General features: G+C 32.4%; 1 protein-coding gene across 1 annotated transcript in view; it reads left to right on the top strand.

The window, feature by feature from the left end:
- The window catches only part of abca4a (ATP-binding cassette, sub-family A (ABC1), member 4a), an 88364-nt gene that overhangs the window by 36683 nt on the left and 28900 nt on the right, over window positions 1–22781 (top strand). Inside the window, exons 10-22 of the mRNA XM_056450430.1 lie at window positions 2971–3087; window positions 3179–3376; window positions 7118–7323; window positions 7401–7577; window positions 8905–9127; window positions 10293–10514; window positions 12940–13144; window positions 14551–14631; window positions 19416–19629; window positions 19718–19849; window positions 21008–21147; window positions 21275–21412; window positions 22649–22781. The exon at window positions 22649–22781 is cut by the window's right edge and continues 58 nt beyond it. Coding sequence (XP_056306405.1) covers window positions 2971–3087; window positions 3179–3376; window positions 7118–7323; window positions 7401–7577; window positions 8905–9127; window positions 10293–10514; window positions 12940–13144; window positions 14551–14631; window positions 19416–19629; window positions 19718–19849; window positions 21008–21147; window positions 21275–21412; window positions 22649–22781 — 2186 coding nt within the window. The remainder of the gene's footprint in view (window positions 1–2970; window positions 3088–3178; window positions 3377–7117; window positions 7324–7400; window positions 7578–8904; window positions 9128–10292; window positions 10515–12939; window positions 13145–14550; window positions 14632–19415; window positions 19630–19717; window positions 19850–21007; window positions 21148–21274; window positions 21413–22648) is intronic.

Raw genomic sequence — 22781 nt, 5'->3', positions numbered from 1 at the left:
TTTAAGCTGTATAGAAGTGTCTTGATAATATATCTTGAAAATATCTAGTAAAATATTATTTACTGTCATCATGGCAAAGATAAAATAAATCAGTTATTAGAAATGAGTTATTAAAACTATTATGTTTAGAAATGTGTTGGAAAAAATCTTCTCTCTGTTAATTCAGGGGGGCTATTAATTCTGACTTCATATATATATATATATATATATATATATATATATATATATATATATATATATATATATATATATATATATATATATATATATATATATATATATATATATATATATATAGGATAATATATAAAAGTATTTAAAGATAATATTTCAAAAAAATATACTTATACCTCTGTGGCAGCGTTAAGAGTGGCAATAAACTGACCGTTCTGAAGTAGTGACATCTGTATATATATATATATATATATAAAATGAAGAAAAGAAACAATTTAAATGGTACTATAAAATAACTTTTTAATTTATTTTTGATTGATTGATTGATTGAATCATTTTTTTAAATTTATGTATTTATTTGTTTGTTGTTGTTTTGTTTGTTATTTAATTTGTTTTTTACCTTTAGCAAAATCCAGTGTTAAGTAAACTCACAGACATAAGAGCTGTAGGTTTGAACCCAGTTAATTACTTTATTTTCTGTTTAAAAAAAAGTGGCCTTGGTAAGTACAGTATAATAGACCTCTCTTTTAAAAAGCATTACAATGTTCTGCAAGTAAACGATCTAAAATGATACTATTATTCGCATTTTGAATTTCACACAAAATAACATTTGACTCTAAACACATGCATAATGGGCAATCTATTTGCGGTGCTACATTTATTCATTTACAGTGCTGATGCTATTATCTACAAAACGTTACTGTATATTTATTTCAGATTTAGTCCCACCAGTTCAATTTAAGAAGTGTTTTGATCAAGACCAAAATGATGTTTGCACCTACAGATTTTCAGGATATTTTAACCATAAAGCTACACTGTTGCTCTTCCGTGAGCTCCATCCTTTTGGGAATCTTTCCTTTGGGAAAGTGAAAGAGAGCTAGAGAAAGGGAAGGAGGGCGGCAAGGGCTTCAGTGGTCTGCGGGATAGGCTGAGGTGTGGACATGCTTGCCCTGGGCAATGGGCCATGGCTCTGCTCCCATCAGATCAGCTCTACAGGGCTTCAGTTTCTCTATTTATGCAGCAGGGCTTTCTGTGGGACTGTGTAAACTGCTCCTGGTGGGAATTTAGCCATTCTGTGGTCAAACTTGAAGCAGATAACCAGTTGCCACAACCTGAGTATATCGCTCTGACTATGACATCGAATGCTGAAGAAACAGATTCCCATATTGTCTGCAAGCCAGAAGTGCAGTTGAGAGAAATGAAGGAAGCCAGTAATTAACTACATTTACTAACAACAGTTGAAGGTGAAATTATTAGTCCTGTTTTTTTTTCAACTAGTTCTCAAGTGCTGATTAATGGAGAGATTTTTATCAACACATTTTTCAACAATAGTTTTAATTACTCATTTCTAATAACTCATTTATTTTGTTGTTGCCATGATGAAGGTACAGAACATTTTTTCTAGTTATTTTGCAAGATTATTTTAGGGCAAGTTAATGTAGGCTAATTTAGGCAAGTCGTTGGATTTTTCTGCAGCCAACTGATTTTTTTTTTTCTTAAGTTAAGGCTTATAATATTGACTTCAGCAGTTTTTGCATGATAAGAAATCAAATGTTGTTATTTAATTCAGTAATAATTAGGCGATACCAGTTTCCTTGAATAACATAAAACTTTTATATATGTTGCAAATATGTATTGTAGTTGCTCTCACTGCTTCAATGGTATTCAGAAGGAGAAAGAGAATTTGAAATGTGATACAATTTTAAGGATTTTTGACATTTATATGGTTTTATTCAAATCTAATCTAATCTGCCTATACATTTTTGTGTGTTTATTTGGGCAAACACCACATTTAATACATTTATTAAAATATATACAGTTGAAGTCAGAATTATTAGCCCCACTTTGAATTTCGTTTTCTTTTTCAAATACTTCCCCAATGATGTTTAACAGATCAAGGATATTTTCACAGTATGTCTGATAATATTTTTTCTTCTGGAGAAAGTCTTATTTGTTTTATTTCAGCTAGAATAAAAGCAGTTTTTAATTTTTATGAACCATTTTAAGGTCAAAATTATTAGCCCCTTTAAGCAATTTTTTGACTGTCTTTAGAACAAACCATTGTTATACAATAACTTGTCTAATTACCCTAACCTGCCTAGTTAACCTAATTAAACTAGTTAAGCCTTTAAATGTCACTTTAAAATATCTAGTCACGTATTATTTACTGTCATCATTACAATATAATCAGATAAAATAAATCAGTTATTAGAGATAAGTTATTAAAACTATTATGTTTAGAAATGTGTTGTAAAAAATCTTCTCTATGTTGGGAGAAAAAATAAACATAGGGGCTAATAATTCAGGGGGGCTAATAATTCTGACTTCAACTGTATTTTTAAAATTGTAATAACATTTTACAAAAAGACCAGTTATAATAATAATAATAATAGTATATATTTTTTATCTATCCATCCATCCATCCATCCATCCATCCCAAAGGTTGATTTATTAAAAACATTCTTAAATGTTGTTGGTTTGAACCCATAAAATACTTTATTTCCTGTACTTTTTATAAAAAAAATGGCAGACTTGATAAGAATACAAAATCTCTTTTAAAAACATACAAAATATACTTCAAGTAAATGATTTAAATGATTAAACAATTTGTAAAATTTGAAGACATATTATCAGTAGTTTAATTTTAGTCATTTTACACAAAACACAGACCTATTAATGATCAATCCAGAGACCTGTTAATAAGCAAAACACAACTGCTTTATCTCATCTGCTTTAATCGATGTGCTTATATGTTAAATCTAAACTCTATCCATGTACATGTGTGTGATTATTTAGGCGAACACCACCTTTGAGGAGTTAGAAAGGCTCAGAAACATGGGTCGAGCCTGGGAGGAGGTGGGACCACAGATCTGGAGCTTCTTTCAGGACGGTGTGCAGATGAACATGCTTCGGGTAAACACTGTCCCTTAAACTTTATTGCACCAATTTAATTTTAGCCCTATGGATTCAGATCAGTAATGCAATGCTGTGCTTCAAATGTCAGGACTCCATCAGAAACCCAACAGTCATGGATCATATCAACAAAGGCCTCAGAAACGCTGCGTTCACGGGTCAACACATCCTCAACTTTTTGTACAGCGGGCCAGAGGAGGACAGAGAGCAGGACATGCCAAACTTTGACTGGAGGAACATCTTCAACCTTACCGACCAAGTGATTCGACTCATAAACCGATATGGAGAGGTATCAAATACTAGAAGAATACTAATTATTTCAAATAAATTTCTGTATATATATTTATACAACAGTTCTGTCTGGTTCTTGAATCTGATTGGATAATAGCCATGCGATATTCTGCAATAACAGCACTCACACAGCCTCTTTACCCTTGTGTATTACTCCGCCCACATACAGGACACTCTACAGTTTGACAAATATTGCTGCTGTTGGACAACATAATGTACTTTTGAGGCTTTTTTAGTCGAGAATGGAGTTGTTTAGATTGCAACTATGCAGTTTATTTATAAGGATAGAGCCTACTTTTAAATATTTTAAATTTCTGAGAGACAGCCCATCGGTGGCCATTAGCCTGCCTTTGAGCAAAGACAGTTGAAGATGTTCATCCACAAGATGGTGACAGAGACCGCATATTAAGTCCTTAGAGAAAAACAGCGTAATTTCAAACTGCAGCTGATCAAATCATTATTAAACCGGTAAATGACGTTCTAAGCCGATCTCTCTCTTTTGTATGTTGTAGTGCTGTATTTATACCATAGTAATATTGTGATCTCCCGATTGCAACAGAGAAATACTAGGGGATATCTCTGTAGACTGATGGCATTTCATGCAGTTCAGCCTTATAATCTTAAAATGTGAAAATTTTAAGCAAAATCACCTGTTTACGCTAGAGAATCATTCAAATACTAGCTCTAAAGTTACGTTGGTGAAGTAGCAATGGTTTCTGCTGTTCTGACATCAGCTGCAGATGTGAATGAATGGCGGAAAAAAGTAGTTTACTGGTTAGTACTACTATGGCTGCAAACTACTACTCCTCCACCTACTACTACTAATCAAAATAATAATAATGTTATTAGTGCTGTAGGAGTACTGCATGACAGAGCACACTTTTAAGTACAGACTTGTGTCCCACAATGCAATATGCTTTATACCTGACTTTAAATGGCTTTATACTTAATTTAAATTCTAAATGATAATTTCAGGTATTATGTATTGACGGCACACTATGTTTTTAACATGTAATTTAAAAATTAGGCACAGAAAAGCAAAAACGTCTTAATTGGTGTTATAATCAGTGTTTATTGCAGCAAAAATATTGAATAAATAAATACAGTAAAAGCCATGTTAAATATTGTGGATATTTATTGTGAAACATTAATATCACATGTGTATTTTACAATAAGATGGTTCTGACAACACCCATATTTTCATAGGTTTATATATTTAGTATCAATTATTCATTTAAACAGGTATTTTTGAACAAATTAATGATGACAAAAACATGTAAACTATATTTACTATACAAAAATGTAAAAAAAAATAAATATATATATATATATATATATATATATATATGTATATATATATATATATATATATATATATATATATATATATATATATATATATATATATATATATATATATATATTGTTATTAATAATATTTCAATTTTTTAATAGTAAAATATTTACATTTTTGTGGTTTTTTATTTATTTATTCAAAGGAACAGTATTTATTAGTCTTCACTCTCACTTTTGATCAACATATAATTTGTCCTTGATTAATAAAATTTAAATATATATACAGTTGAAGTCAGAATTATTAGCCTCACTGTTCTTATCATCTAAAAAAAGTCCTTCTTTCCAAATGAAGAGGTGTGAAAAGTGAGCAGTTGCTTTCAGCCTCTCTAATGTCAAGTAGAAGAAAGCAAAGCGTCTGATTTCTGTCTGAGAGTTTGCCAGTGTTGGAGATCTCAGTGCTGAAAGCCTTCAAAACAAATGAGTGTGAGCTTAAGGCCGTCTGTGTCAGCGAAAGCAGGACCTCTGCCATCTCAACCATACGACTAAGGTTTTTGTCTCAGTCTCAGTTAGAAACATTTGAGTAATGACAGACAAACCCAACGAATGAGTCCGATTCGATACAGCTGTCAGTCTGTCCGCCTTTAATTAAACTAAAGTTTTAATGCGTTGAGTGGAGGTGTTTTGGATGCTAGTCTTGTGCTTGATTCTGACGCATGAACATAATTTTGATGTACTTATAGTACCTATATTTGACATTTACACAGTTTCATTTTGTTCCATGTTCTTTCTGGATTGCATAACAAAAATAATAAACAAAATATTTATAAATTATGTTACATTATATTATATATACAGTTGAAGTCAGACTTATTAGCCCCCCTGAATTATTAGCGCCACTGTTTATTTTTTCTCCCAATTTCTGTTTAACAGAGATAAGATTTCTAAACATTTCTAAACATAATAGTTTTAATAACTCATTTCTAATAACTGATTTATATTATCTTTGTTATGATGACAGTAAATAATATTTTAATAGATATTTTTCAAGACACTTGTATACAGCTTAAAGTGACATTTAAAGGCTTAACTAGGTTAATTAGGTTAACTAGGCAGGCTAGGGTAATTAGGCAAGTTATTGTATAATGAAGGTTTGTAGACAGTCGGAAAAAGATTTGCTAATAATTTTGACCTTAAAATGGTTTAGAAAAAAAATGTAAAACTGCTTTTTTTCTAGCCAAAATAGAACAAATAAGACTTTCTCCAGAAGAAAAAATATTATCAGACATACTGTGAAAAAAATTAAAAGGGGGGCTAATAATTCTGACTTCAATCTTTATATTTTTAATGATTTTTTATTAATAATAAATTTATATTAACAGGAAAAAGATAGATAAATATGTAATTTATGTAATGTGTAATAATAATAGGAATAATATTATACATAATAATATATAATTATATGTAAATTAAATTAAAATTATTATGTTAAGCCAGACTGGTGAACAGGGTGGTTTTCTTTTTTCAAAAAGAGGACCTTTTTTCAGTTATACGCTATATATAATTTTCTATTTAATTATGAGATTTAAATACTGCATTTTTGTGACATTTTTAGCTGGATTATCTTGTCGGATGGTCATCATAACCACACTTTTTGATGTACTAAAAATATTTTCTAAAGATTTACAATAAAGTAATATGAATACAATACCTATTTTTAAAATACTAATTTATCACATCATTTATCATTAGAAAAAAAATCTGTTAAAGTGTGTGGCAAATTTGCGTCATTATGAATTTATTATGCAAATAACAAACTGGCCCAAAGCACATTCAAATTTCCTCAGAATTTTGCCATTTGAATGAGAAAAAAAATCAAACATAATAATAATAATAATAATAATAATTATTATAATAACATAGAGCTTCACAATTTTTCTAGCCTCTATTGTAAAAAAGTACAAATGAAAATTCATGCATAACAAGAATAGGAAAATTATTATTCAAATTAATTATAATATGGGCCGCTTTTGATGCTTTACACCTTTTATTGTTCATTCTTTGTTTTGAGAATAAGGTCCTAGATTTAGAATAAAAGTTATTTGTAAAATGTTTTCTCTATTTAAGAACAATACAGTAGCGAAAGATGACTTCACGTACATCAGATTGTATGTTTTCTTGCACAGCTCGATGTTTGACTCAGTAAAAATACTTGTTTGCATTGAACAAAACTGATTAGCTGAAGTCACAACAGCCAACAGAGGATTCCGCTTAGTCTTAAAGCCTTTTTCGATGGATTATTTTCACTATTTATAATAGCATACTATTTCACTATTTCTGCAACAGAATCATTGTTATGTATGCAGTTCATTACAGACTCACTACATATACTAATACAATGGTACAACTTACTCTGTGACTGTCACTTATACCCCTTTATCTCCAGTGTCTAGTCCTGGACAAGTTCTCCAGTATCTCTGATGAGGATCAGCTCACCCATCGAGCGCTAAACCTTTTGGAGGAGGGCAAGTTCTGGGCCGGCCTGGTGTTTGTTGACATGTACTCCTGGACCACTAAAGTTCCCCCTCATGTCAAAGTCAAGATCCGCATGGACATTGACGTCGTGGAGCGCACCAACAAGATTAAAGACAGGTCTGTAGCCTGCAATGAGCCATTCCTCATCAAAGCCATTTTCTTTGCATTTATTCCTCTCTTTATCCTGTGTTCAGATACTGGGATCCTGGCCCAAGAGCGGATCCCATGGATGACCTGCGATATATTTGGGGAGGATTTGCTTACCTGCAGGACATGATTGAACATGGAATAATAAAGACACACACAGGGAAGGAATGGCCGTTAGGAGTTTACCTGCAGCAGATGCCCTATCCCTGCTATGTGGATGACCTGTGAGTGAGAAAATCGTGATTTTATTAAGAGATAATATAAAAATATGACATAAACATTGTTTATTCGTCATCGGTCATTGTAAATTTATTAACAAAGGCTCATTGAAAATATCTTCTTCAGCCTACATTTTACAAAATGCACTTAAACATGCTTTTGTCTGCAGTTTTGAGGTAAAATAAATGCTACGGGGCAGTATAACGACACATACATTTGTTCATTCATTCATTCATTTTCCTTCAGCTTAGTCCCTTATTGATCAGGGTCACCACAGCGGAATGAACCACCAACTATCGGCCACAACTCATTCACACACACACTCAAAACCTCCCTGAACCCCACGCAAACACGGGGAGAACAGGCAAACTCCACACAGAAACGGTAACTGGCCAGCACGGACTCGACCCAGCGACCTTTTTGCAGTGAGGCGACAGTGCTAACCAGTGAGCCACCGTGCCACCCTACTTTTTGTTCATTTCACATAAATTTTATTTACAGAGACAAATTATAAGGGACATATTATACAAGAAGGACATGTATCTGATTCTTGTGGCTGTATATCATCACTGGTGGAACACTAAGGCACGCGGCTGCAATGCACGCCTCCCACCAGTGCCGATATACAGCCACATCGCACTGCTACGAGTGTGATATTGCTCATATACTGTATATCAAGACCGATATTTCAGACTGATTATGTTTAGCCTAATTTAATGTATAATTATATGATCATTCTCATTTTCACATTTAGATATATATTGTCATAAGTTAAAGTGATAGTTCACTCAAAAATGAAAATGTACTTACCATTTACTCTCGCTCCAAACCTTTAGGAGTTTCTTTTCTCTGTTGAATATAAAACATGATATTTTGAAGAATGCTGAAAATTGGTAACCATTGACGTCTATAGTAGAAAAAATAAATACTATGGAAGCCAGTGGTTACCGGTTTTCAACATTTAAAAAAAAATATCTTCTTTTGTGTTTATTAGAAGAAAGAAAATTTGTGAAAGGTTAGTCAATGATAACATCATTTTAATTTTTGGCCTAAACTATCCCTTTATCCCTTTATTCTGTGCCTATTATAAATAACTATGCATTAATATACAAGGTAATTTCATCTTATGCTTTAACCATATAAGTGTGCAACAAAATGCATATGGAATAATATATTTCTCTCTTATTTTCCTCTTTCAATCTATGTGAGCCAAAAGTCTGGTGTATAAAATGTGATACTCAAACAGAATATTAATATTGTTGCATCCATATGATTTGTTCAAACATTGTCTTATTCTCTTTTCATCACCTCCTTTCACAACCCACGCTCCAGCTTCATGCTGACCCTGAACCGCTGCTTTCCGATCTTCATGGTTCTGGCCTGGGTTTACTCTGTGTCGATGACAGTAAAGAGCATCGTGCTGGAAAAGGAGATGAGGCTGAAAGAGACACTCAAGGCCATGGGGGTCACCAACCGTGTGCTCTGGTGCACGTGGTTCATCGACACCTTCTTCATGATGGCCTCCAGCACAGCCCTGCTAACTCTTATTATCATGGTGAGTGATGGTGTCCAAAACACCCTAAAACCTGATTACAATGCTAACTGAAAAATTTAATTTGTGCTGGTTTAAGTTTTAGCAAGTTTCGAGCCTCGGCTGGGTCAGTTGGCATTTCTGTGTGGAGTTTGCATGTTCTCCCAGTGATCAAGTGGGTTTCCTCCAATTTCTGTGGTTTTCTCCACAAGTCCAAATGCATGCACTATAGGTAAATGGGGTAAGCTAAATTGTCTGTAGTGTATATGTTTGAATGAGGGTGTATGGGTGTTTCCCAGTGATGGGTTGCAGCTGTAAGGACATCTGCTGTGTAAAAACATATGCTGGATAAGTTGGTGGTTTATTCCGCTGTGGCAACCCCTGATTAATAAAGGGACTAAGCCGAAAAGAAAATGAATGCTTTCAGCTGAAGTGTGAGCAAGTATTCAGATTTTTGTGCTATGCTGCCCTCTTGTGGCTTTAATTGTTTCTACCCTTCGAGATATTTATTATTTGTTACATCTTTTGTACATTTATTTATTTATTTTGTTCGTAAGTTATTAGTTAGTTCTGGTTTCCAGTTGGATTTTTAAAAGTTTATTTTCTATTAAAATATTTTTTATTAAGCCAAGGCATCCTTAATTGTTAAAAAATAAGAAAATACATTATTCCTGTTACAAATGAATGATATTCTGTGAAAATTCTAAAAATCCTTTGGGGAAAAAGATATCACAGTTACCATATGGATGTTAAGCAGTTTTCAATGTTCATAATAATAGTAAAAGGGGTTTTTATACTTATTTTTTTATAGATTTGTATTATCAACAAAACCAGTGAAATCAAAACAAAACATATATTTATTCTGACCATCCGAATGTCTATTGTTCAATTTTGGTGAGCCTGTGCGAATAGTAGTCTCAGTTTCTTGTTCTTTGCTGACTGGAGTGGCACCCGGTGTGGTCTTCTGCTGCTGTAGCACATCTTCCTCAAGGTTGGACGTGTTGTGTGTTCAGAGATGCTCTTCTGCATACCTCGGTTGTAACGAGTGGTTATTGGAGTTACTGTTGTCTTTCTATCAGCTCGAACGAGTCTGGCCATTCTCCTCTGACCTCTAGCATCAACAAGGCATTTGCACCCACAGTGGGTTTTAGTTTCAAGAATATAAATGGGCATCTTTGTTTTCTCACAGGGAGGAAAAGTGCTGAACTACAGCAATCCCATCATCCTCTTCCTCTTCCTGCTCACTTTCACCACAGCAACCATCATGCAATGCTTCCTCATGAGTGTGTTTTTTAATAAGGCCAATCTGGCGGCGGCCTGCAGTGGCATCATTTACTTCACCCTGTACCTGCCGCATGTAGTCTGCTTCGCCTGGCAGGACCGCATTACCAAAGACATGAAAATCATGGCGGTATGTTACACAAAAACTCATGATTGAACTGAACTGATTATGTAAGTTCTTATAAAGGTTTCTCAGTGAACAAAACTACAACTTAAAGCTAAAATTCACCCAATAATGATTTGAGGCTAACATTTTCTTCAGGAAAACATTACAGATTTTTAATTGGGGTTTTGAGGGATTCGAAAAAAGCTACTGGCACTTTTAGAGTAAATAAAAACAACACATAATGCAAATCAATGACTATTGGCACTTAAAAGGTCTTCATTTACTCATCCTCCACTTGTTCCAAACCTGTTTGTGTTTCTTCTGTTGAACACAAAAGCAGATATATTGAAGAATGCTGGTAAAAAAACATTGACTTTCACAGTATTTTTTGTTACTACTATGGATATCAATAGCTGCTTTCCCCCAACATTCTTCAAAATATCTTGTTTTGTGGTCTTTGGGGATCTTCTGTGGTCTTTGAAGATTCCAAATATTCAAGTAATCAGCTTCTGGCACTTTGAGTTAAAAAAACATATACAGGCAAAATAAAAGTCATTCGCATGGCTTTGGAACATAAAGGAAATGAATGTTTGTAGGCCTGATGAATTGGTCAAGCACAGATACTGTTAGTGACATGAAGAAAAGGACTGTAGCTAAAAACTGTACAACTAAATGTATGTAATGTTTAAAATGACTTTTTAATGTCTATATCTCAGTTTCTTTCACTGAAGTTCTAGAGAAGGACAAATGTTTCATTGGACGTTGAATGTTTTAAGTTATTATTAGCTATTGATTAGATGAATTAAAACTGTAAGTTAACAGTATTTAATGCAATTTCTTCTCAGTGGTAGCTTAAAATCTTGAGCATGAGTATAATTTGATTATATGGCAGGCTGAATAAAAGTGAAATCTCTGCTGACATACACTGTGATGGGTATTATTTTAGTTTTGCCTGTATGTACGATGGCTAAACCTTTTTTTTAAATCGCCTATTATTCTTATCTGCAATTTATGTTTTCCTCGTTTTAACAATGAAGCATTGCACCTGAATCATATTTGAACCTTGAACCATTTTTAGTTGAGGATATTAAGCAATCTAATAACGATTCACAGTTAATCGTCAGTTTATTTAGGTTAATAATATGCAAAAGGCAAAGGAATCATTTACTCAGAGTGTTAAAATGAAAAAAAAAAAAAGCACAACTTCTCATCACTTACAGCTTCATTGAGCTATAGTCACTGCACAATAAGCGAATCCCAGTCGGGTCCGTCACTTTTTTCAGTTCAGTTCATCCGTGCTGTTAAACCGATGAAGATGTTTTCTTAATTTGCTGGTGTTGTTTTTCTATGCATGTGTTTTCTTAAGTTGCAGCACATTAAGCTTTTTCTCTCTCTCTTTTTTTACTCTTTAAAGAGATAGTTCATCTGAAAATGAAAATTTCTTTAACATTTACTCACACTCAAGTGGTTATAAACTTTTATGAATGAACACAAAACACAATCTTCTGAAGAATGTTGGGAAAAAGCAGCCATTGACATCCATAATAATAATAAAAAAAGAAACTCAAACAGGTTTGGAACAAGAAGAGGATGTGTAAACGATGATAGAATTTCTGGGTGAACTATCATTTTAAGTGCTGGTAATCATTGATTTGCATTATAAAACTCTCCAAGCTCACAGCTCAGATGCATTTCTTTTTATAATCAGGGTATCCGCGGGTCTTAAAAAGTCTTAAAATGTGTTAAATCTTAAAAACTAAATTTTAGGCCTTAAAAAGTCTCAAATTTGCTGAAACATTGTGTTTTAGGTCTTACATTTTTTTAAACAGGTCTTAATTTTCCTTAGTTTACGTATAGCTACCCAATCTGGCCATCACTAACATTCCCCTTAATAAAACTTTTTTATTAAACTTTCTTATTTTTTATCATAATGTTTTAATTATTTTCCTTACAATAACATTTGTTTTATAGTTCTCCATGTATTTACTGCTGAGGACACTGACCTGGACAGATATTTGTGCTTACATTCAGTTTATTATTGTTATAAAAAAAATGTTAAAAATTTTTTTTTTGAAGAACGGTTATGTTAAAAACAAGTTAGAGCTAAAAAACTAGAGCTTGCTTGTTTTGAAACATTATTTAAAGTATGTTGCTAAGAAATAACTAAATTTGTAATAATTTTTTCATGATTAAATCATAATTGTTATTGTACTTTCATAAATAAAAAAATCCATTTGGGCTATTAGAAAAACTCCTTAGCATGTAGCCCTGTATGAGTCTAAAATTTCATTCAAAATGGTCTTAAAAAATTTCTTAAAAAGTCTTAAATGTAACTTGGTGAAACCTGCAGAGACTTATGAATATTTTTTTGTAAATTGATGCCAAATTTTTGGATAAATTATCCCTTTAAAAGTGATTCTCTACATCTAAAACTGTGTATCATCCACAGAGTCTGATGTCCCAGGTTGCGTTTGGCTTTGGGACGGAGTATCTGTCCCGTTATGAGGAGCAGGGCCTCGGCCTGCAGTGGGATAACATCCAAACCAGTCTCCTGGAGGGGGACGAGTTTTCTTTTCTCAACTCCATTATCATGATGGCAGTGGATACGGTTCTGTATGGCGTTCTCGCCTGGTATCTCGATATCGTCTTCCCAGGTAAATTATATTTAGGTTAGGGCTGCACAATATATCATTTCAGCATTGATATTGCAATGTGCTAATCTGCAATAGTCACATCGAAAAATCTGGAATCTCAAATTGGGATTATAATTAACCAGGAACCACATGCGATTTGTGAGTCATTGTGAAGTTTAATCAATCTAATAGTGTGAAAGATTTTTTACTTGGATGTGTTTTAAAGGCCTGTGACTGTACGATTTAAAGCAAATTTATACCATTTGAGTGCAAGAAATTATTGTTTGTTGCTTTAAATTAATTGTGTTCATTAAAGACTGTATAGTATTCTTTTTACATTTGATTATTATTATATTATAAATAACAAATGTCTTTAAGCAGTTATTTACCTGCTTTATGTTATTAATGAGGGGTAATGATGTTAATGATACTGGATAAATGGCTTGTTTCTCAATATCAGTCCACTGTGCATTTTCTCGATAGTGTACCCAGCTTACAATATTTTTTGTTTGTGCTGCCCGATAGTATAACTGAAAATCTGGGAGCCCTAAACCTCCACTTTCTTTAGATTTTCACAAAGTTTTAAAAGCAATCCCTGGTGGATGGTTATTCCAAATAAAAGTGCTAACTTGTTTATTTAAAGATTTGAAAATGATTTATTTTAATAGCAGGGTAGAGACAGAAATAAATAACTATGACATGGCAATACATTCACTTTCACCACATTTATTCTTCCCAGGAGAGATATGGGCAATAAAGACCAATATTCTAAATCATCCTTAATTTTTTGATTTAATGGGAGATAATTATTGCCAAACAGATCCTCAAGGTCAGGAGATGTCACCACCACGCCCTAATATTTAAAACCTGTCGAACTCCAAGTGAAACGTGAAATATTGTGGAGATTTTCAGTAATTAACGAGGATAATAAGCAGGCATTAGAATTAAAGTTAATTTTGTAGCCTGATATATTGCCAAATTCATTAATAATGCTAAGAGTTGCAAGGATAGATCGATCAGGTTTATAGATTAATCAGGTTTACATTTGATTATTGATTTTAAGTACCTCAAGATTGTTAGACTCCACCAAAAACCAAGCGCTTATTTCATGTTCATATTTTGTTCTATTGTTTTCCTCTGTGCTTTAATTGAATTTAAGTTATTTTGTATATTTATGGCTAATTTTATGCAGATACACTCCTCTACAAAATCATCCCAATCAATGTAACACTATGAATTTTTTCCAAACAGTTTAACTTAAGTCATATTGTGAAGTTAAATTCACATCGCAATATATATTGCAGAGAAACAAAATATTGCAATGTCAGTTTTTTCCAATATCATGCAGCCCTAATTCAGATCCATTTGTATGTATTAATATAAAAAATATCAGAGACTCAAATTTAACATTATGTGTTCATCATCAGGGCAATACGGTATTGGTCGGCCTTGTTACTTTCCAATCCAGCCTTCTTATTGGTTAAACAGACCTGAGCCTCTAAAACAAGGTGAGCAACTCTTTTAATGCTTCATATTTTTATTTGTTTTTTTTATTTATGAGAAATCAATCTTTCTACACAGTCCCTGGAAAGCCAACGGTGGAGAAACCTGCTTTTGATAATCTGGTGAACAACACCGATGACCAGGCCAAAAACCACACAGCACCCGAAAAACCTCCAGAGCCCCCCGGGTCCTGCAAACATGGAGACATCCGGGAGAAACTAGAGAAGGAGAAACAACAGAGGAGGATGGTAGAAGAGGAGATCAATAAGAGCATGAGCACAGATTCATCAGGTGTGTTATACAACTCAATACTGATCAAAAAAAGATATAACTACACAATTATTACTCACCCTCTGGCTATCCAAGATATACAGTAGGTCACTTTTTGCATTAGTACTACCATTTGAAAAGAGGTTTAGTTTACTAGAACATTGAGAGTCATGAAAAACTCATTCAGGTTTTGAATCTGCCACTATGCTAATGCATAGGTGTTTGTAGCTCCGCCCTCTTTTGAAAAAAAAAGAACAATCTCATTTGAATTTAAAACGACAGTCACCAAAATTGCACAATTAGGATCAAAGCCTTAAAGGAGCAGTTTCAAAGAGTTATTTGTGTGGTATATTGAGCTGAAACTTCACATACATACACTTGGGAAATCAGAGACTTATTTTACATCTTGTAAAAAGGGACATAATAGTTACCCTTAAAACATAGTGACCCTGTTTGTACGTACAACTGGTCCCATGTTAGCCATGCATGCAACATGAGCATCTAACATGAAAGTGTTAAATACAGGGATTGACCTAATGTTTTTAAGGTTTGAAAAGTGCTTAGGTTTCAGAGAAAGTGTTTCAAACTGCTTGAAAATGTAAATGTCTTACTGATCTATTGAACTATTTAAATAGAGAAAAATAAATAGTTTTGCTTTGCGATTAAATTGAAAACAAAATGCATTGAGATTACCACTTTGTGAGTGCACAATGTATGAAATGAAAATAAATATACATTTAAAATGAAAGATTAAAGGCATTCACTGCTCCTTTTTTGTCTTGCTTCTTTTTTAAAAAAACTCTTAAATCAAGAAGCATTTTATAGACAAGCAAAAACTGCCTCATTTCCAGAAATATTGTCAAAATTAAGTCAGTTTTTCCCTTAAAACAAGCAAAATAATCTGCCAATGGGGTGCGCAAAATGAACTTCCTTCAAAGCAAAAACAAGTTTATTTTTCTTACCATTGCAAATTATTTTGATTGTATTAAGGAAAAAGTCACGTCAATTTTTGGCAACATGACAATATTTTTTACTTGACTAGACTAAAAAAAGCTTCTTGATGTAAGATTTTTTAGATAGACTAGAAATGAGACAAAAAAAGTGTTGATGAAGTCTGATGAGGTATTTAAGTATGTAATTTGCAGCACGGGTTCATTGTAAAAACGTACTCCGTATAAGAGAGCACGAATTATGTAGCCAGAGCTAAGTATAGCTGCATTTCGTCTTTAAAACAAACGCTATGAGGTGGTATGACACAGACGGCTTCTGTTTCTTTTCGTGCTACCAGCTGACTGCTTACCTCCATGTGGACTACCAATTTGCCCAGTGGCTCGCTGTGTATGTCGGCGGACATGAGACGGACATGAGATGCAGAGAGGAGTTGACCACGATGATGGGGTTTGATTCCAGCAAAGAACGGTTAAATAAAGCACGTAGAACAAAAAAAAAAGGCAAAAAATAAACAAACAAGTAAAAACAGGGTGAGAACGTGGTAAGATCTGAAAACATGGTAAAAATCAGGCGGCCGCGAGGGCTTTTCTTTTTCTGGATTGGTTTTAAAAACAGCGTCGGTTGGGTTTAAGGAAGGTGGTGGGTGGGTCAATCGATGTTTTTGGAAACACTGTCAATTGCGTTTATGGAAGGAGGTGGGTGGGGACACCAGTCGGTCAGTCAGTCAGGCGACAGTAGCCTCTGGTGGATTTACTCTAGAAGAGTAGGCTGGAAAGTCACTCACAAGAGAAATTTGAGATCTGAAAAAGCGTACACAGAGGGTTCTGGCGGATTCACGAAAACAAAAACTGCAAAAAAAAAAAAAAACGCAGCTCCTGGGACATATTTCGTGCTATCCAGAAATGTAGGCAGTGATACGTATCAATAATGAACCCATGTTGGTAATTTTCCACACTTGTAAAGTGCTGGAAAAGTTTGAGAATTTACCTGGAAAATGACTGAAATGTGTTTAAATTTGGTTTCGGAAAAGGAGTAAGAACCCTATAAAAATGCCATATTTTTCTTGTTCATTCTGTCAAATGTACTGTGGCTCTTCAAAGTACATGATTATTTCTTTAAAAAATATATAGTATCTATCAGAGGAAACCTTTCCTTTTGCTGCATTTTGTGAAGGAACCTGTTACAACAAACAGGAAGGTGCTGTTTCTTTTCTTACCCCTTGGAAAGGATCCTATCAGATGAATCCCTACACCTAACCAAGCTTATCTGCTTGACTAGAGCACAGGCATCCAGCAGGTTTCTTGGCTTTGAACCGACGGAGCCCCATGGGAGTAATTACTGCAGTCTAAGTTTGGCTGGCATTATCCATCAGCACTTGCCAGCCCGTCTTAAGTTCAAGCACACTGTATAATGTGGCGCCAGGCATGTATATGACTCACGAGTCCACATGTACACACTGGATGCACAAATTCCTCTCTGTTAGTGTCCTTTCTGGAAATCCACTGACCTTGTGTCTGTTTGTTCGGCTGGTGGATTGGAATGCTGGTTTCTGTGTTTGTCTTATTACCGGTTAATGTATATTAGAGACATTAGGGATGTTTATTCTGTTACCTGTGACTGTAACATTCCTTTCTTCTCACGGATCATGGTGTAAATGTAGCTTTTCCTATTAAACATTTACCATGGTAGCCATGGTTTCATACAAAATAATAGATACTTCAGATTTTGTTTTTCCAATTCATCCTTTATGTTAATAATAGTTTTTAAAGCTTTTTAATATTTTATAATAATTATAAATACACTAATAATAAATCTAAATATTTTTTTATAAAGATATTTAACAGAAAAATATGGAAGGATCCCGCCACTGAAAAATAAAAAAAGATTATTTAATAAAATAAAAAAATTGTATAAAATCAGAATTCCGGCTTATAAAGTTGCAATTCCAGATTGTAAAATCAGAATTCCAAGTTATAAAGTTGCAATTCCGAGATATAAAGTTGCAATTCTGAGTTGTAAAGTAAGAATTCCGAGTTATAAAGTTGCAATTCCGAGTTATAAAGTCAGAATTCTGAGTTATAAAGTTGCAATTCTGAGTTATAAAGTTGCAATTCTGAGTTATACAGTTGCAATTTCGAGTTATAAAGTCAGAATTTCAAGTTATAGCGTTGCAATTCCGAGTTTTAAAGTTGCAATTCCGAGTTATAACGTCAGAATTCTGAGTTATAAAGTCGCAATTCTGAATTATAGTTGGAATTCAGAGTTAAGAAGTCAGAATTTTGAGTTATAAAGTTGCAAATAAAAATTTTAAAACTCTGAATTGTGACTTTATAACTCAGAATTGTGACTTTATAACTCGGAATTCTGACTGTATAACTTGCAATTCTGACTTTATAACTTGGAATTGCGACTTTAAACGTCAGAATTTTGACTTTATAAATTGGAATTGTGACTTTATTACTCGGAATTGCAACATTTTAACTCGGAATTCTGACTTTATAACTCAAAATTGTGACTTTATGACTCAGAATTGTGACTTTATAACTCTGAATTGTGACTTTATGACTCAGAATTGTGACTTTATAACTCTGAATTGTGACTTTATGACTCAGAATTGTGACTTTATAACTCTGAATTGTGACTTTATGACTCAGAATTGTGACTTTATGACTCAGAATTGTGACTTTATAACTCTGAATTGTGACTTTATGACTCAGAATTGTGACTTTATGACTCAGAATTGTGACTTTATAACTCTGAATTGTGACTTTATGACTCAGAATTGTGACTTTATAACTCTGAATTGTGACTTTATGACTCAGAATTGTGACTTTATGACTCAGAATTGTGACTTTATAACTCTGAATTGTGACTTTATGACTCAGAATTGTGACTTTATAACTCTGAATTGTGACTTTATAACTCAGAATTCTGATTTTATAACTTGTAATTCTGACATTATAACTGAGAATTCTGACTTTAATATTAATATATATATATATATATATATATATATATATATATATATATATATATATATATATATATATATATATATATATATATATATATATATATATATATATATATATATATATATATATATATATATTATTCAGTGGCAGGAATGGGCTTCCATAAAAATATTTAACATTTCTAAACATAGTAATTTTACTAACTAATTTTTATTAACATTTTATTATGTCTTTGCCATGATTACAGTATGTAATATTTATTTATAGCTGAAAATACACTTTAAAGACTATCTAACTTATTATATTAACTATAAAAGTCACTGGACAACAGTGGTTTGTTCTGTAATCAATCGAAAAAAATATTACGGGGGCTGTTAATATTGACCTATTAATATTGAGACAACAAATAATTTTATTTTTCTTCAACTTATTTTAATAAGTTAATCGAGTTTCAAATTTTTTTTTTTTAGGTTATACAAAATTTTACTTAATATTTTTAGTTAGTTTGATTGATGTAATTTGAGATGGCTAAAATAATTCATGTGATCAACTAAATGTAAGGCAGCAAGAGTTTTTTTTTTTACAGTGTGGAGACATCTTAATAACTTTTCGATCTTGTATTCCTTCAGGGAGGGTATTTTTTGAGCCTGAGCCATCTGGTTTGGTGGCTGGAGTGTGTGTGGAGAATCTGTATAAGGTGTTTAGCGGCAGCTCTAGACCAGCTGTGGATGGTCTGAGTCTCACCTTCTATGAGGGTCAGATCACTGCATTTCTTGGCCACAACGGTGCAGGAAAAACCACCACAATGTACGTACAGTATCCAAACTCACTGACACTGATCTTTGTTTATATATGGTAACATCATGCGTTGGATGTTTTCTCTTCTCTTTCACAGGTCTGTTCTCACCGGCATGTTTCCTCCCACCTCTGGCACAGCATACATTTATGGGAAGGATATACGAACTGACATGGACGCCATTCGTAAATCTCTGGGAATGTGCCCTCAGCATAATATCATCTTTCACCAGTTCGTAAACCTTTGTGTTTTTACTGTAAAAGATGTTTATACACCTGCTGTGAGAATACTGATCTATTATTTATGCAGCTTTTTCTTCTAAGTCAACATTTTAAGATGCATCTCATTAAGCTACAACCACCAAACCAGGACTAGTCTGACTCTAATTGTGTTTTATTGTGTCTGAAATCATGTTAAACTTGTTCTAAATCATGCAACATAATAAAACATTAGCAATGTGTTAAAACATAGGAACATAATAAACATGTTTATTTATGCTAGTGATGTTCAAATATGTTAAAAATATGGTGAAAATAGTTAAAAACAATGTCAATGTGCTTATTCATGCTAACAATGCTAACTGCGTAGCAACATATTTTTTTTCATTTTAGAAACTCATTAGCAATCTGTTAATTCATGCTAGCAGCATATTAAAAACATGTTAGCAACATGCTAATTTATGTTAGCAAAGAAAAAAAACTGATGAATACTAGAAATTATATTTCATTTTCTCCAAAATGCTGGTATAGCTGGTAAAACAAATAAAACAAACTAGCAACATATACATTCAAGCTAAAAACTTGTAAGCAATAAGTTAATTTATGTTTGCAATGTGCTAAAGCAAGCTATCAACTTGCTAATTTATGCTTGGAATGTGGTAATCACAATAGAAACATGTTAGCAACATGTTAATTTATGTTAGCAAAACACTAGAAATGTTTTTAGCATAGCAAACATGCTAAACGTTACACATTGTATCCTAAAATGCAAGCCATCTGGGGTAAAACAGTATCACCACGAGGTTCACCATGTATAGTCAAGGTAAAAACCTGTTAGTATATTGTAAAACATGTTAGCTATGTGTTATAACATGCTAGCATCATGCTAATCCATGTTTTCAGTGTAATAAAACATGTTAGCATCATGTTAACAATGGTATTGCCATGTTAAAAAAACAATATGTTAGTAGTTCAAGTTAACGATGTTCTATCCATGATTAAAAATCATTATATAGTAAAACATGTCAGTAATATTTTACAGATATTTATATAACTTCACAATGTTTCTTTTCTTTTTCTTTTACTCTTTCTGACTTGACTTTGTGAGGACAAAATCTAAGTCTGCCAGCCTTTACTCATCCTGTTTATTTGATATCTTTCTCTCCTGCAGTATGACAGTAGCAGAGCACATCTTATTCTACTCTTTGCTGAAGGGCAGGCCGTTACCTGAAGCCCAGCTAGAGGTGGAAAATATGCTGGAAGATCTCGGTCTCCCTCACAAGAGGAATGAGGAGGCACAAAACCTGTCAGGTTTGATCATTGAATCATAGTGTTTTTTTATTTTTACAATTCCTTCCTTTGCAGTCTGAACTTAGTTCTGTTACAAAGCTACATTTGTGAGGAATGACAAGAGGAGTTTGTTTTTGTAAATATGCAGGTGGCATGCAGAGGAAGCTCTCTGTGGCCATGGCTTTTGTTGGAGGTGCTAAAGTGGTGTTTCTGGATGAACCCACATCAGGAGTGGACCCATATTCCAGACGCTCCATCTGGGACCTTCTGCTGAAATACCGTGCTGGTACCTGGGAAATGCATCAAATTTTAAAATAAATCCATGCATTGAGCCATCCATTTATGAGTTTTATTTTGAATATATTTATATTCTTATATTATATATTTATTGTACATGTAATTTTTTATAATTAATTATCATTAATTATAATACTTTCTTAATATATTTTACCTCAGTTTATCAATTAATCTGTCAGTTCATCTCTGTATTAAATTCTATTGTGTATTATTATATTCATGTAATGCATTTATTATTATTATTATTATTATTATTATTATTATTATTATTATTATTATTATTATTAATAATAATAATATTATATATTTAATGTACATTTATATTATTATCATTTGTTATTATTAATTATAATTATTTCTTGATATATATTTTACCTCAGTTTCTCATTCAATCAGACAGTTTATCTTTGTATTAAATTCAATTTTTATTATTATATTGATATAATGCATTTGTTATTATTATTAATATTATTATTATTATTATATATTCAATGTACATTTATATTATTATCACTTATTATCATTAATTATAATTATTTATTTATATATTTTACCTCAGTTTCACCTTTATTTGTATAGTGCTTATACAATGTAGATTGTGTCAAAGCAAAGCAGCTTCACTCTCAGTTTATCAATCAATCTGACAGTCCATCTCTATATTAAATTATTATGATTATTATTAGTAGTAGTAGAATTATGTATTTTTTAAATATTTTATGTAATTTTTACACTCCTGGCAAATTACACAATATTAGATAATCTATCAATCCAGCATTTGTATTGTATCAAATCTGTATTTAAAAAAGCTATATAACTTTTATGTAAATAATAATAATAATAATAATAATTATAATTATAATTATTATAACAATAAAAGTAATATTAATAATAATAATAATAATAATAATAATAATAATAATAATAATTATTATTATTATTATTATTTTATTATTATTATTATTATTATTATTATTATTATTATTATTATTATTATTATTATTATTATTATTATTATTATTATTATTATTATTTTATATTGTATTAATATTGTTATTATTTTATTGTCATTAATATTATAAATTTTTTTTATTGTTATTATTTTTATTATTATTATTATTACTACTATTAGTAGTAGTAGTGGTATATTTTATTTTGTGCATCTTTTCTCTTTAAGCACACATGTACAACTTTGTGTACTGTATGTATGTGTGTGTTTGTTGTTCAGGCCGTACGGTGATCTTGTCCACTCACCACATGGATGAAGCGGATCTGCTGAGTGACCGTGTGGCCATCATCTCTCAGGGTCGACTGTACTGCTGTGGTTCTCCTCTTTTCCTGAAGAACTGTCTGGGTGCTGG

This window comes from Danio aesculapii, chromosome 24 (assembly GCF_903798145.1).
Source record: "Danio aesculapii chromosome 24, fDanAes4.1, whole genome shotgun sequence".
NCBI lineage: Eukaryota > Metazoa > Chordata > Actinopteri > Cypriniformes > Danionidae > Danio > Danio aesculapii.
The sequence above is the reverse complement of the archived record's forward strand: the minus strand, read 5'-3'. Positions and strand labels throughout refer to the sequence as shown.